Here is a 16,899-nt window from a genome sequence, read left to right as displayed (position 1 = left end):
CCTTGTAAAACTCAATTTCAGCATAAGTCAGTTTAACCAGAACGTCCTGTCTTCCACATCTGATTGGCTTCCACATCCTAGGTGATGTCTGGTCACGCTGGCCTGTCTGCAGCAAGAATCCTGTTAGGTTGGTCTAGCCAGAATCCCTTCTATCCCTGATGCTTTCTCTTAGTAATTTTCCATCCGCTGACCCCACCCTGCTCCTTGGCTATAAGTTCCCATTTGCCCATGCTGTATTTGGAATTAAGCCCCACCTCTCTCCTCCACTGTAAAATTCCATTCTAGTGGTCCCTATACCTGTCAACATGGTCCTGAATACAGTCTGCCTTACCATCTGTAACAAGCGTCACTGAATATTTTTTTTTAACAATATAAAGATATACACTTGACAATGCACTAGGCAAACAGAAATGGAATTCTTCGGAATGTTCAAGTAACCCACAGGAAGTCAAGAAAAAGAAAATGAAGAAACAAAAACCAGAACAAATAGAAAAAAAAAACAGAACAGACTTAAGCCCTAACATGTCAATAATTACATTAAATACAAATGGTCTATGTACATCAGTTAAAACACAGTGATTGGCAGAATGGATTAAAAAACATGACCCAACTATATGCTATCTAAAAGAAACTCACTTCAAACCTAATGATACCGACAGGTTGGAAGTGAAAGGGTGGAAAATATTTAATATGCAATTATTAATCAAAAGAAAGAGTAGCTATATTTATACCAGATAAGGTATGTCAGAATAAAGAAAATTATCAGAGAAAGGGGGACATTATATAATAATAAAAGGGTCAATCCAACAAGAAGGCATAGCAATCCTAAATGTGTATGTCTCAAACAAAAGAGCTGCAAAATATGTGAAGCAAAAACTGACAGAACGGAAAAGAGAAATAGACAAATCTACTACAGTTGACAAATCAGCTACTGTAGTTGGAGACTTTGACATCCCTCTCTCAAAAACTAATACAACAATCAATTAGAAAATAAGCAAGGATACAGAAGGACTCAATAGCACCATCCACAAACAGGAGCCAATCAGCATTTATAGAACACTTCACTAGACAACAGCAAAATGTTTTGTTATTCAAATGGCCACAGAATATATACCAAGACAGACCATACACCGGGTCATCGAAATCCTGGAAGGAGAGGAGAAACTCCCAACAAATTTGAAGGAGTTGAAATAATACCGTGTGTTCTCTGAAAACAATAGAATGGAACTAGCTATTAATCAATAGTAGAAAGGTAACAGGAAATCTCCAAACCCTTGGAAATTTAACACCACACTTCTAAAGTGTGGTAAAGAAGAAGTCTCAAGGGAAATTTAAAAATACATTGAAGTGACTGAAAACAAAAATACATTGTATTATAATCTGTGGGACCTTGTTAAAGCAGTACAGTAGCTAAAGCAGGGAAATTTATAGCACTAAAATGCTTACATCAGAAATGCTTACATTTGAGTCTCAAATCAATTATCTAAGCTCCCACCTCAAGAACCCAGAAAGGGAATAGTAAAACAAACCCAAACATGCTAAATGAAGAAAATAATAGGAGAGCAGAAATCAATGAAATTGAAAACAGAAAAATAATAGAGAAAAATCAATGAAATAAAGAGCTAGTTCTTTGAAAATATCAATAAAATTGAAAACCTCTGAAATGATTGACAAAGAAAAATAAAGGCACAAATTTTCAATATCAGGAATGAAACAGGGATATCACAGACCCTGCTGATTAACAGAAAGGATGATAAAGTTAAACTACAAATCACTCCACACACAAAAATTTAACAACTTAGATGAAATGAAACAATTCTTTGAAAAATACATACTACCACAACTCATCCACTATGAAACAGAGAGTATGAACAGCCCTATAACCACTAAGGAAGTTTAATATATAATTAAAATACCACACACAACCCACCCCACCCCCAAACCTTCAGGTTCTTATAGTTTCGCTAGAGTATCCTACCAAATGTTCAAAGAATGAACACTAATTCTATACAATCTCTTTTAGAAAACAAGAAGAGGGGACACTTCCCAATTCATCTTCTGAAGCTAGTATTACCCTGAACAAAACTAGGCAAAGACAGTAAAGAAAACAAACAAAAACCACTGACAGGTATTGCTTCACAGCAAGCACATGAGAAATACGGGCAGGGCGAGCTCCAGTCCCCTGCCCGCGCTCCTGCCAGGTCTCCGCGTGAGTCTCTGGCGTCCTGCCCCAGCCGGGCCAGCTTGGGACGCCCCGTGGATCCGGGGGCTCTTAGGGGCCTTGCGAACCCAGCGGGCCGAGGCCGTCTTCCCCTGGGCCCTGCCGTTCCTGTTGGCTGCAGACGCATACCGCAAGCTCGAGGACGCTGGTGTCCAGTTTCCCTTGACCTTGAGGACCCGGGAAGATCGTACGAGCCATGGCTATGACCAGCCTCAGATTGCCCAGAAGTGTTTTAAGAAAGCCAGATGCCTGGATTGGGCTCTGCAGAGCGCTACGAGGGACACCTTCACATAAACACTGTGCTTCCTGGAATCGATACTTATATTTGTCTAGTACCAAGTTAAATGCTTCAAATTATAAAACATTTTTCCATAACATTTTCTCACTGAGATTCTCAGGGCTTTTTATATCTCAAGAATATATTTTATGGGCTTCCCTGGTGGCGCAGTGGTTGAGAGTCCGTCTGCCGATGCAGGGGACGCGGGTTCGTTCCCCAGTCCAGGAGGATCTCACATGCTGCGGAGCTGCTAGGCCCGTGAGCCATGGCCGCTGAGCCTGCGCGTCAGGAGCCTGTGCTCCGCAACAGGAGAGGCCACAACAGTGAGAGGCCCGCATACCGCAAAAACAAAAAAAACAAACAAAAAAAAGAATATACTTTCCCATTTTCCATAAGACTCCAAAGTAATGTAAACTCTAAAAGATCCACTAAAAAGATTCTGCAAAAAGTGGAAGATGAAGGGGACTCATGAGATAAGTGAGCAGGAAGAGGAGCCAGAGGACGACCCCAGTGCAGTCAGAGACCATAAGGACCTGGACAAAGTAGTGCAGGCTTTCCGATATGATGTTATCCTGAAGACGGGCCTAGATATCAGCAGAAACAAAGTGGAAGATGCATTCTACAAAGGTGAACTCAGGCTGAACGGGAAAAAATTATGGAAGAAAAGCAGAACGGTGAAAGTGGGAGATACATTGGATCTTCTAATTGGAGAGGATAGAGAAGCAGAAACAGTGATGAGGATTCTCCTGAAAAAAGTGTTTGAAGAGAAGACCAGCAGTGAGAAATAGAGTGGTGTTACGGCGGTGGAAAAAGTTAAAATTGCCTAAAAAAAGTACACTCAAATAAATGGGATTGCTTTTTAGCAAAAAAAAAAAAAAAAATCCTTAACAAAATAATAGCTAATAAAATTCAGCAATATATAAACAGAATTTTATACCATGACAAGAAGGCGTTTATTCCAGGGAAGCAAGGTTGGTTCAATATTTGGAAGCCAATCAATACAATCCATAATATTAACAGCCTAAAGAAAATTCATGTGATCATATCAACTGAAGTAGAAAAGGTTTTGACAAATTCAACAATCACACATAATAAAAACTCCAGAAAAACAGGAATTAAGAAACTTACTCAACTTGATAATTTATTTAAAATTTACAGCTAACATTATACTTAATTGTGACAGACTGAATGCATTTCCCCTAATATCGGGAACAAGGCAAGGATGGTTGTCTGTCCCCGCTGCTGCTATTCAACATTGTGCTGGGAGTTCTAGCCAGTGGAATGAGGCAAGAAAAGGAAATAAATGCATAAAAACTGGAAAGAAAGAAAGAAAACTGCCTTTATTTGCAGATGACACGATTGTCTACAGAGAAACTCCAGGAACTGTTTAAAATAAAATAAAAACCCCAAACCCTCCTTAAACTGATGTATGAATCCTGCAAGGTCACAGAATAGAAAATAAACATTCAAAAATCAATTGTGTTTCTTATACTATAAATGGATGTGTTATCATCAAAATTAAAAATAAAAATTATAATTCCTCAAAAAATGAAGTACCTACATATAAATCTAACAAAACACATACAAAATTTATATGCTAAGAACTACATAACAGTGATGAAAGAAATCAAAAAAATAAGTAAATGGAGAAGGATTCTGCATTCACAGATTGAAAGATTCAGATGATAAAAATGTCAATGCTCCCCAAATTGATACACAGGTTTAACAAAATTCCTATCAAAATCTCAGTTATACCCTTTATAGATATGGACAAGATTATTCTAAAATTCACAGAGAAAGGCAAAGGGACTAAAATAGCTAAAATAATTTTGAGAAAATAAAATAAAAAAGGAGGAATCAATCTACCTAATTTCAAGACTTAGTATAAGGTACAGTAATCAAAATTATGTACTATTAGAGAGAGAGACAAATAGATCAACGGAACAGAACAGAGAACCTGGGAAAAGACCCACACAAATATGCTCAATGGATTTTTGATAAAGGAGCAGAAGCAATTCAGTGGGGGAAAGAACGTTTTCAACAAATGGTGCTGGAGCAACTGGACGTCCACTGGCAAAAAACATGAATCTTGACCTAAGTCTTACACCTTATACAAAACTTAGAGATCATGGACTTAAATGTAAATGGATCACAGATCATGGATTAAATGTATCATGGACTTAAATGCAAAATGCGTACGTAACAGCCAGGACTACACAGGCAGGAGGGATGCAGAAAATCTTTGGGATCTAAGACTAAGCAAAAGAGTTCTTAGACTTTACACCAAAAGCGTGATCCTTAAAAGGAAAAACTCACAATCTGGACTTAATCCAAATTTAACACTTTTGCTCTACTAAAAACTCTGTTAAAGGGATGGAAAGACAAGTTCCAGAGTGAGAGGATACATTTGCAAAATACATATCCAACAAAGGACAAGTATCTAGAATATATACTGAGCTCTTGAAACAACAGTGAAAAAGTAAATGGTCCAATTAGATCACAGGCAAAAGTCATGAAGAAACATTTCACATAAGAGGATATTCACATGGCAGCTGAGCACCTGAAAAGATGTACAACATTATTAGTCACTAGGGAAATGCAAATTTAAACCATAATGAGATATCACTTATCAGAATGGCTAAAATAAAAAAAGTGACAACAAATGGTGGGAGGATGTGAAAAATGTAGATCAGTCATACATTGTTCATAGGAATGCAAAATGGTACAGTCACTCTGGAAAAGGATGTAGTAGTTCCCTAAAAAACTAAATAGGCACTTGCCATTCAACCCAACAACCGAATGCCTGTGCATTTAACCCAAAGAAATGAAGACCGATGTTCACACAAAACCTGTACACAAATGTTTACAGCAGCTTTATGCAAAATGGCCCCAAACCGGAAACAACCTAGATGTCCTTCAACAGGTAACGGGTTAAACAAACTGTGGTATATCCAAGGAATTCTACTCAGCACTAAAAAAGGAATGGACTACTGATACATGTAAAACCCTGGCTGAAGCTCCACAGAATTATGCTGATAAATCCATTTATATAATTTTTTTGAAATGACAACATTACAGAGATGTAAAACAGATTAGTGGTTGTCAGAGAAGGATGAGAGCATGGGGTAAAAGAGAAGTGGGTTTGGCTGTAAAAGGCAACATGAAGGATCCTCCAGTGAAGCAAATGATCTGTATCCTATATGTATCAATGTCAATGTGCTAGTTGTGATACTGTATTATATTTTTACAAGATGTTACCATTTAGTGTAAAAGTACAAGGGATCTCTTGTTATTTCTTACAACTACATGTGAATCTACAGTTGTGTAAAAAAATAAATAAACTTTATGTGCACCCATGATCATAGCAGCATTATTTATAATAAAAGGTGTGTCCATCAATGAATGAACAGATAAACCAAATGCATTACATACATACCATGGAATATTATTCGGCCTTAAAAAGGAAGGAGATTCTGACACATGTTACGTCATGGATGAACCTTGAGGACATTACGCTAAATGAAATAAGTCAGTCAGAAAAAGACACATACCGTGGGATTCCACTTTTATGAGCTATCTAGCGTAGTCAAATCATAGAAAAAGTAGAATGGTGGTTTCAAGGGGCTGGGGGTATGAGGGAATGGAGGGAATTAATTACTTAATTTGTGAGGAATTTCAACTTGGCAAAATGAAAAAATACTGGAGATTGGCTACACAACAATGTGAATATGTTTAACATTACTGAACACTTAAAAACACTACTGTACATTAGAAATGGTTAAGATACTAAATTTTATGTTATGCACATTCTACCACAAATGAATTTTTTTCAAAACCTAAAAAAAAAAAGACCTTCACAATGGTGATTTCTAGTGCACTAGGCAGAAACTGTCCTCAATAGAGTGATAAAACAGCATTGATTTATCAAAATCTACATTTTCCTTTCACAAGATGAATACCAAAGCTCATTAGATATTAAATTCACAGTATCTCCTTGTGTGTCATACTGGTCAAAGGTATCAAGTTTTAATAAGAAATATGAGTTTCATCTCCTTTGGGTCATTTGTGTTCAACAACTACCACAGTACACAGAGGATGCTAAAACACGTGTGCTGAGCACTAGGGCCCATGAGTACAGCACTGAGGGAATAGAGACACCCCATCCCATGTACCCTGGTTAATTCCTTCCTATCCTGAGCCCTCTCCACTCCCCAAGTTTAAAGTCTTATTGAATGCACTGTGCAGACAGCAAACTTGAGATGTGTTTCCTGTGCATCTACTGTCCTTCAGTCTTCCAGCTGCCAGGGAACCAGAAACAAAACAAAGTCCATACCTTCACACAGCCCATTCTTGTGGGAGGAGATGACTCTGTGGTACAGTAACTAAATTTTATGCCAGCCAATGGAAAGCGTTAGAAATAAAAATGAAGGGGTATGGTGGGAAACCAAGGCCGAAGGCAGAAACCGGGCTGAAAAGAGGTGGGTGAGAGCACCTGCCAGACCAACACCAGCCCCTATCCTGTGAGGACATCTGAGAAAGTAAGCCTCGTGAGGGAACACGGAAGGGGAAAATGCAGAGGAGATTCCCTAACAACTCACTGCACGGTTGTGTGACGGTGCTGAAATAATCTGTGCTTTTTTCCTCCATTTCCTAATATTTCTGACATAGCTACTACCGTGATTATTATTAAATAAAAAAAATACCCTATGAAGTAAAAGAGTGAAGAGGTCTCTCTTTTTTCACAGGAAAGGAACTCTAAGATGCCAAGAGGACAACAGACGAGGACTCCAGGGCATTTGTTTTCCACCATCTTTGTCTGCACAAAGGCTCCCAAAGGTGACAAACAGCCAGGACTACACAGGCAGGAGGGATGCAGAAGAGCATCTTACAAACTCATGCCCTTCCTGTATTAGTTTTTCTCTGCTAGGGCTGAACAACCTGTGGGGCAGACAGCAAACTGGCTGGGGTCCTGGAAAAGCGGCCATGCAGCTTAGAGACAGGCAAATATGGGGTTCTCAAAGACCCTTGAAGAAAACACTCACCGGGGGCAGCTGGAGGGCAGTCACCTGCTGTGCGTCCCTCAAACTCGCTTCCTGAAGAAGGGAAGTGTCTTGCAGGACTGAAAGAGATCAGAAATGGATAGCTCATAAAATCCTGAGTCTCTTTTTTCACCTGTAGAAAGAGGATTACCAGATGATGCACATAAAAAGCACCCGCGGGACTTCCCTGGCGGTACAGTGGTTAAGAATCCGCCTGCCAATGCAGGGGACACGGGTTCGATCCCTGGTCCAGGAAGATCCCACATGCTGCGGGGCAACTAAGCCCATGCACCGCAACTACTGAGCCTGCACTCTACAGCCCACAAGCCACAACTACTGAAGCCCGCGCACCTAGAGCCTGTGCTCCACAACAAGAGAAGCCACCGCAAATCACAATGAAGAGTAGCCCCCGCTCGCTGCAACTAGAGAAAGACCGCGCGCAACAACAAAGACCTAACATAGCCAATGAATAAATAAATAATTTAAGTAAAAAAAAAAAAAAAAAGCACTTGCAAAATAAGGATTTCTGTCACTTTGCTTTCAGACATGTCAGTGGGGGCAGTAACGGGGAATGCCTGGGGTCCAGTTGGCTCTGCCACCAACTAGCTATGTGACTCCCTGAAGGTCCAGGGACGTCAGCTGTATCATCCACAATACAAGGGAAATGAAGGTTAGAGGTCCATGGAGTAAAAGGGGTCAGTAAGAGCTGTTAGCAATTAAGATTATTGTGGGACTCCAGTGTCATATAAATGTATACATTTATAAGTTTATAAATTGCAAAGCTCTTTAAGAAAGACTATTATCTCTATCAGATGCTCCTGGAAGAGCACCTCCCACAGTGCCCAACCACCATCACTCAAAATGTGTACACATTGTAGTACTGGGATCATCTCACTCTCCCTTATCTTGGGCTCCCAAGCGCTTCTGCTACATTCTCATATGATTTCTCTCCCCTGACCAGCACGTGCCCAGGCTTCTGCAAGAAGTGAGCCACATACCTGGCCCATGGTGCAGCCATGTCGAAATGAGCTGTGTTTCAAAAAGGTACCCCTTTCACAGAAGAAGCTGCACTATCACCTCTCAGTTTGGAGACAATCTGGGAGGTTACCCGCAGCTCATGAAGTGAAATCAGTGTCAAAGCTAACATTAGAAGCCAGTGTTCCTCACCTCTCACACCTGGGACATAAAGCGTTTGGCAAACAGCAGGGGCAGGTGTGGCTATTTGGAACGACAGCCTGAGACAGGAGCCAGCTCAGACCAGCAGTGACACTGGGGTGGGGGTGTGTGAGGAGAATTCCCCACGGAAGGCAGCCTCATCACTCCGCTGCCAGCAGCTCAGGCTAGGTGGGCATGGATTCGAGGAAGGCATGTTTTCATTCTGCTCTCATACCTACCACCTTCTGGGGTATAAAACACAGCCCTACCCTATCTTTCACCATGATAAATGAGCACATCGACGCTTTAAAGATTACTTTGGACAGCTTTCAGCCTCTAAGCAAAATCTATATTTGGGGGAAAAGCTTCAAGATTAGGAACTATATGGCTTTTACTGGAAGTGCTTCCCAATGATAAATCACCTGAACGTTTAAGGTGTCAACAGCTAACTCTCATCATGCCTACTTTGTCCATTCATTATTGCTCAAGGAAATGGAAGCGCTGACCCTTTTGCCCCAAAGCCCATCCATGGTAGCTGGATCATCTCAGAACTTCACCCGGAAGTGAGTAGGCTGCTACAGTTCCTGAAGCACCTCCTCCTCCTGAGGGTCCTGTCATGGCCATCATCAACCTGCATAACCCAGGCTGCTTGCACATGCATTGTTTATTTGGGCAAATGGTTGTTTCTCATGCCTGTGGTTATGGGCTGAATTGCATCCCTGCCAAATTCATATGTTGAAGTCCCAACCCCCAGTACCTCAGAATGGGACTAGATTTGGACATAGGGCTTTTCAAGAGATAATTAAGTTACAATGAGGTAATTGGGGTGAGCCCTAATCCAATATGCCTGAGGCTCTTATAATAAGAGGAGATTAGGACACAGACACAGGGAAGACCACGTGAGGAAACAGGGAGAAGATGGCTGTCTAGAAGCCAAGAATCAGGTCTTAGGAGAAACCAACTCTGCTGATACCTTGATCTAGGACTTCCAGCTTTCAGAACCATGAGACAATAAATTTCTGTTGTTTAAGCTGCCCAGTCTGTGGGACTTTATTATGGCAGCCCAAACAAACTAGCACATCTGTCTTGACTTTTAACCAAGGAGAGGCTGGAGCGTTAATTTGATTTGTACAGCAATCAGTATAGTTTCACACATAAAGAAATGTAATATGTAACTTTTAAAAACTGAAAACCTTATTACAATGACAAGGACAACTTCTGTGAATCATAGGAACGCATTCCTGGTCTCCTCATACTTTCTTTTTCCATCTATAACTATAGCACAACTGTAGCACAAGTCTGCCCAAACTAACCCTCACACCCTACAGGTCACTTCCTTCAAACTGAGAGCACCACTTCTTTCCATGATGATTAATTCCTTCAACTAGAAATCATGGGCAGGAATTCCCTGGTTGTCCAGTGGTTAGGACTCCATGATTCCACTGCAGGGGGTACGAGTTTGATCCCTGGTCAGGGAACTAAGATCCCGCATGCTGCATGGCACAGCAAAAAAAAAAAAATCAAAAAAATCCAAACAAACCATGGGCAGCTCAGGCCCCCTGTTCAGTATTTTATGGGTATCCAGGCATACCTCATTTTATTGCACTCTGCAGATATTACTTTTTTTAAAAACTGAAGGTTTGTGGCAACCTTGCATCAAACAAGCCTACTGGTAACATTTTCCCAAAAGAATTTGCTCACTTCATGTTTCTGTGTCACATTTTGGTAATTCTTATAACATTTCAAACTTTTCCATTATTGTATTTGTTACGGTGATCTGTGATCAGTGATCTTTAATGTTACTATTGTAATTGTTTTGGGGTGCCGTAAACCATGCCCATATAAGACAACAAACTTAACTGATAAATGTTGTGTGTGTTCCAGTGGCTCCCATACTTCTCTCCCTCTCCTCGGGCCTCTCTATTCTGTGAGACACAACAATACTGAAATTAGGCCAATTAATAACCCTACAATAGCCTCTAAGTGTTCACATGAAAGGAAGAGCCGCATACCTCTCACTTTAAATCAAAAGACAGAAATAATTAAACGAAGTGAGGAAGGCACGTCAAAAGCTGAGACAGGCTGAAAGCTAGGCCTCTTGCACCAGCCAAGCTGCAAATGCAAACAAAAAGTTATTGAAAGAAATTAAAAGTGCTACTCCAATGAACACACAAGAAAGCAAAACCGCCTTATGGCTGATAGGGTGAAAGTTTTAGTGGTCTGGAGAGATCAAACCAGCCACAACCTTCCCTTAAGCGAAAACCTAATCCAGGACAAGGCCCTAGTTCTCTTCAATCTATTAAGGCTGAGAGAGGTGAGGAAGCTGAAAAAGAAAAGCTTGAAGCTAGCAGAGGTTGGTTCATGAGGTTTAAGGGAAAAAGCCAGTCTCCATAACCTAAAAGTCCAAGGTAAAGCAGCCGGTCATCCAGAAGATTTAGCCAAGATCATGAAATGAAGGTGGCTACACTGCACAACAGACTTTCAGTTTAGACAAAATAGCCTTATATTGGAAGAAGATGCCACCTATGGGGCTATCAGAGCTAGAGAGAAGGCAATGCCCGGCTTCAAAGCTTCCAAGGTCAGGCTGACTCTCTTGTTAGGTGCTAATGCATTTGGTGACTATAAGTTGAAACCAGTGCTCATTTACAATTCCAAAACTACTAAAACTTCCCTTAAGAATCATGCTACATCTACTCTGCCTGTGCTCTATAAATGGAACAAAGCCTAGATGACAGCACATCTGGTTACAACATGGTTTACTGAATATTTTAAGCCCACTGTTGAGATCTACTGCTCAGAAAAAAAGATTCCTTTCAAAATAGTACTGCTTTTTGACTGGTCACCCAAGAGCTCCCTGATGAGATGGACGAGATTAACATTGTTTTCATGCCTGCTAACATAACATCCATTCTGAAACCCACAGGTCAAAGAGTACTTTCAAGTTTCAAGTCTTATCATTTAAGAAATACATTTCACATGGTAATAGCTGCCATGCCCAGTGATTCTTCTGACGGATCTGGACAAAGTAAACTGAAAATCTCCTGGAAAGGATTCACCGTTCTAGATGCCAGTAAGAACATTCACGGGAATTCCCTGGCAGTCCAATGGTTAGGATTCGGTGCTTTCACTGCCGGGGCCCAGGTTCAATCTCTGGTTGGGGAACTAAGATCCCACAAGCTGCGCGGCACAGCCAGAAAAAAAAGAACATTCATGGGAAGAGATCAAAATATCAACATTAACAGAAGTCTGAAAGAAGGTGATACCCATCCTCATGGATAACTTTGAGAGGTTCAAGACTTGAGTGGAGGAAGAAACTGCAGATGTGGTGGAAACAGCAAAGAGAACCAGAATTGGAAGTGGAGCTTGAAGATGTGACTGAATTGTGACAATCTCATGATAAAACTTGAATGGATGAGGAGTTGCTTCTTATGGACGAGTAAAGAAAGTGGTTTCTTGAGATGGAATCTACTCCTGGTGAAGATGCTGTGAAGACTACTGAAATGACAACAAAGGATTTAGAATATTATCTGAACTTAGTTGATAAAGCAATGGCAGAGTTTGAGAGGACTGACTCCAATTTTAAAAGGAAAGACGTTCTGTGGGTAAAATGCTATAAAACAGCATTACGTGCTACAGAGAGACTGTTCGTGAAAGGAACGATTCAATGGATGAGGCAAACTTCATTGTGGTCTTATTTTAAGAAACTGCCAGGCACCCCAACCTTCAGCAACCACCAACCTGATCAGTCAGCAGCCACCAGCATGGACGCAAGACCCTTCACCAGCAAAAACATTTCATCGTGCTGAAGGCTCACATGATAATCCGCAATAAAATATTTTCAATTAAAGTATATACATTGATTCTTTAGACATAATGCTATCGGACACTTAATAGACTACAGTGTAAACACAAATTTTTTATGTACTGGGAAACCAAAATTTCATGTGACTCACTTTATTGAGATTATCTCCACTGGACAGACCAGGAAACTGAGGCTTGCAGAGTTTAGAAGCATGCCCTGGGTCATACCTGGAGGATTCAAAGCCAAGTGTATCTGCTGCTAAAGCCACCTGACTGTGGCCATTGGTGCATTTTGTACAGATATTCAGACACGTCTAGCCAACATCCATGCTCCAAGTCCTGAAGATACCACCCTATCCCCTAGGAAGCATTTTTATATTTCTTTGCAATATTATAACAATCCTGAGAGCGGAAGTTGCTTGGCTGGGGAAAGAGCGGTTCAGAGAGACAAGAGGACATGGCCATGCTCAGCTCCCCACACAGGCCCTATTGGGATGGCGACGGTGCCCAGCTGTCCCCAGACCAACAAAGCCGAGAGGTGCGCCCTCAAAGAGACAAGATGATGCAGCCTCAAAAACACCTACCCATAGTAGAGGTCCCTCTGGGCAGACCTGGCACCCATGAAGAGGATACTCTCATGAGATTCTGATTGAATTGCTCTAGGGAAGAACCAGACGCTGAAAATGGTTCCAGGCTACTTAGGGGGAAGGAGAGAACTAAAAGTGTCAAGAGCTACTTCCAATTGCACAGGACTAGGTACAAACACCCCTTCCCCACTCCCTTGGGCTCCCTACCTGGGTCCCCGCTGAGCTGGCCCGAGAGTCTGCTTGGAAGCCCGGGGCCCTGAGCCAGGGCCATGGGCTGGGCGTCCTGGCTCTTTGCAAGGTCACTCTGGGGTTCTGCTGGCAGCCGCTCCTGCTCCTGGTCTGGAGGGCTGTCCCCATCGTCAATCACCACGGGGTCTTCACAGTGCTTGAGCTGCAATCCCAGAGAGGGCTTTTCAGAGCTCGGTGGAGGGGTCCCTGGCCAGATGAGGACCAGCAACTGTGCCAGGGACTGGGCAAACCCCTCCCTCCCTGGGCCTGCTGACTGTTGACTCTACCACTAGAAGCTCAGTCCCAGCCTTGTACAGGGCTATAAAGTGCGGGGGCGGGGGTAACATAACCATGCCACCAATGAGGGCCTTTAGGGAATGGAATCTGCTTTTTTAGAAAACCAAACTTCAATGTGGGCATAACTGAAGCACATAGCTCTAGATGGAATTCCTCATCCCTGGCCAGGGGATGCGTGACCCCACCAAACCATCAAAGCACAAGGTGGCCCCCCTTTCCACACCTGCTGCCCAGCCCCACTCTCTCCCTCTCCCTTCCCATCCTCCCAGCCAGCCCAGCCCAGCCCAGCCCAGCCCCCTCTGCTCACCCATTGCCAGGGTCTCCCCGGCTCTCGTTCCAGTGCCTCCACAGCAGCCACAGCCTGATCGCCACTCTCAGGTTCCTGGGCCCGCACCCAGCCCTGGATCTCCCGGGGCAGGATGGCCAGAAACTGCTCCAGCACCAGCAGCTCCAGAATTTGCTCCTTGGTGTGCCTTTCAGGCCGCAGCCAGCCCCGGCACAGGTCCCAGAGGCGGTGCAGGGCCTCCCTGGGGCCCGCCGCCTCCTGGTAGCAGAAACGTCGGAAGAGGCGGCGGGAGGACTCGGGGCTGGGAAGCTCACCCTGGGGGCTAGGGTTCTCTCCCGGTGGGCTCCTCATTTTCCTGGGCTCCTCACTTTCCTTCGGAGCCAAGACTCGGGGGCACAGGGCTGTGGGCATGATGGGATTTGATGGGGGTCAGCAGCAGAAGACGACCCTATTTCCAAACAGAAATCACTGGCTTCAATGTTCTGGTCTCCTGCAGTAGTTTTTTGGGGGTGGTGATGGGAAAAGTGAAAAACCCCACAGAGACCAGCCCTTGGGAGAAGCCCTGGGACATGTGAGAAGTGTCAGTGTGGATGATCCTTAAACAAAGGGAGAGAAGGAATGACCCCATTCCCAAAAGCATCATTTTGTGATTCCCCTAACTGGGTGACTGGACAAACAAGGCAGGGAGTCCAGGAGAAAATCAGTGGCATTTCAATGTGGCACTGGCGTTCCAAGCATCCCAGGAGATCAACAGGGCCGCATGCAGGAGAGAGATGTAATTAACGCTCTGTGGTACCTTCGGTGTCCAGGTCCTCCTGGAAAGGACCTGAAATGGACGAGCTGAGAAGGCCGCTATCTTGAGGCTTCAGAGCCAAAGTCACTGTCCTTGCCCTTGAGACCTTTACAAAATGAGCTAGAAGGACAAAGACAGACATGCACAGGAAAAGTCTTCAAAGCTGATCCAGGAAATTCATCCTGCTGGTGGGTAGAGCTGACGATCAGTGCTAGACCAACACCGACTGAGAATCGGCCTTGCTCAGCGGACTATGCACTGGGAAGCAGGGAATAAAGCAGACAGCCTAGGAGATCCCCAAACAAGAGATGGAGAAAGTCAAAAGAGGCAGCCACATCCCGAGTTTCCTCCAGAAAAATAACATCATGTATTTAAAAACATCAGTGCTTTCAGACGAACCTCCACCCAACTCACTAAAGTCTGAATAGTAAACTTTAGCGTATATTTAACGATGTCTGGACCTTCCACCTGGCCTCCACCCATCTTGCCTTCTCTTCTCTTCAGACCACAATGAAGAAAACCACACACACCTCACAGACCTTTCTCAGGCAGAGCAGAGGTTGGGTACTCATGGCACAGCCTCCGTATCTGTAGGGTGGGGCTCAGGGGCCCCTCCACCTCCCCAGTGAACACATACAGAGTGACATCAGAGAGTAGCGGCCACTACTCAAAACTATGGGACCTAGGGAAAATGAATGGCACATGGGGTCGCACACAGTCCCCCCCTCCCACCATAAGGCCTCTGAGATCCTTGGACATGGTCACTTGCCCTCCTCACCAGGTTTATGAGGCTCCCCAGCATGCCAGCACCTTAATCTTAACAGCTCAGTGCCCCCACCCCCCAAGGGTTCCGTGCAAAACGCAGGCCTCATTCCCATTTCACAGGAAGACAAGTGTTCTTCACAGAAGAACAACAAAGCCACTGTATGGCAATCAGAAAAACCCAAATCTCTATACCTCTTTGCTTTCCAACATAAAAACAAATACAGACTGGCATAAAAGGACTTTGAGGGTATCTGGCTGGACACGCTACAGCTTGCCCCGCCTCTGGAGTTCCTCCAGTGTCTGCTCCTGCATCTGACACCCAATCTCAGCCTTACTCACTTGCCACGTTCCATGAACTCAGCCATCACACACCTGCAGGGCCTCTAGGTTCCTCAGGTCTGCACCCACCCTGTGCCCCACCCTCAGTCAGTACTCAGATACCCGCTCTCGGGCATCTGGCTCTAGGCTCTGCCCATCATCCCTAACCAGACAGCCGTGTTCCTGTCACCCTAGCACCTGGCACATAAGAGTCTCAGAAATGATGTGTGATGAATGAATTAACGTTGGTCCAAGAAGATCCCACAGGGGGGCGGGGCATGCTTTAAGAAGCTCTAGGCGGAGGAACAGAGCTGGATCAGCAGAAAGAGGAGGGGATGGGCATTTTATGGCAGGAAAAAGGGCAAGCCTTTCCTCGCTCCAGATCTCTCTCCCTTTTCCCTCTCTCCCTTTCCCTCCCTACACATACACACATCCACCTCCACTTTACCCAGTTCCCGGCTCCTCACCTCACAGCCTGGAACTCCTTCCCTGCGTCTAACTCAAATCCCTCCTGCGGCGGAAGTCTGCGGCAGCAGCTCCTCATCCTTCCAGCCCGGTCCCCCGGGTGTGCTTCCTGAGGCGGGTTCTCTGCAGAGGCCACTCCGTCCCTGGCTAGCCGAGCCCCCGTCTCCTGCTCATCCAGAAAACCACGGCTCCGCTTAGGAGGGAAGAAATGGTAGCAAATGGAGGCGCCTGAAAAACAACATTTGTGTTGTCTTATCCCCCTCCCCGGAGACTCACCGCACGGCTCCTGGAAGCGAGGCAGGGCGCGCGGGCCACAGAAGCCTGGGCCGCCTGGGCCGCACTCACCGCCGCGCCGCGTCCCAGTTGGCGGGCCGTGCAGGCCTGACCGCCTCCGGAGCCCGCCGGACGCGGAGGAAAGGAAAGGCCGAAGCCCTCCGGCTCCCTCCCCTGGGACACTTCCTGCTCCGCTCTAGGACCGGGGAGGTCTCCGCATCTCAGTGGTTCGCTCCTCCGCCCCCCGGCCGAGGTGTGCGCTGGGGGTGACATCCGACACCCCCGGCCCGGCCCGGCCCGGCCGGCGCGCCCCGCCCTGCCACGCCCCGCTCCGCTCCGCTTGCGACCCGGCCTAGGAGCTTGGCCGGGGGCCTTGTGGGTCAACCACACCGCC

At 44.7% G+C, this 16,899-nt stretch overlaps 1 protein-coding gene and 1 pseudogene across 4 annotated transcripts in view; one reads left to right on the top strand and one right to left on the bottom strand.

The window, feature by feature from the left end:
• Positions 1 to 16,683, bottom strand: part of ZNF496 (zinc finger protein 496) — a 39,464-nt gene extending 22,781 nt beyond the window's left edge. For 2 of the 3 annotated variants that reach the window (XM_082650774.1, XM_082650776.1), the window contains exons 1-6: positions 16,578 to 16,683; positions 16,235 to 16,460; positions 14,688 to 14,804; positions 13,913 to 14,339; positions 13,288 to 13,471; positions 7,541 to 7,617 (exon numbers count right to left, since the gene is read on the bottom strand). In XM_082650774.1, the coding sequence (XP_082506900.1) occupies positions 7,541 to 7,617; positions 13,288 to 13,471; positions 13,913 to 14,302 (651 nt within the window). In that variant the 5' untranslated portion in view covers positions 14,303 to 14,339; positions 14,688 to 14,804; positions 16,235 to 16,460; positions 16,578 to 16,683. Of the gene's footprint in view, positions 1 to 7,540; positions 7,618 to 13,287; positions 13,472 to 13,912; positions 14,340 to 14,687; positions 14,805 to 16,234; positions 16,461 to 16,508 lie in introns of all 3 variants that reach the window. The other variant, XM_082650775.1, reaches the window with a different exon arrangement.
• LOC309820187 (mitochondrial transcription rescue factor 1-like) lies at positions 2,418 to 3,344 on the top strand (annotated as a pseudogene). The gene is made up of 2 exons: positions 2,418 to 2,668; positions 2,877 to 3,344. The product of its transcript is annotated as a mitochondrial transcription rescue factor 1-like (transcript).
• Positions 16,684 to 16,899: the final 216 nt, after the last annotated feature.

The sequence above is a fragment of the Grampus griseus genome (assembly GCF_964374135.1).
Source record: "Grampus griseus genome assembly, chromosome: 3".
Taxonomy (NCBI): domain Eukaryota; kingdom Metazoa; phylum Chordata; class Mammalia; order Artiodactyla; family Delphinidae; genus Grampus; species Grampus griseus.
This window is presented reverse-complemented; position numbering and strand designations above follow the sequence as displayed.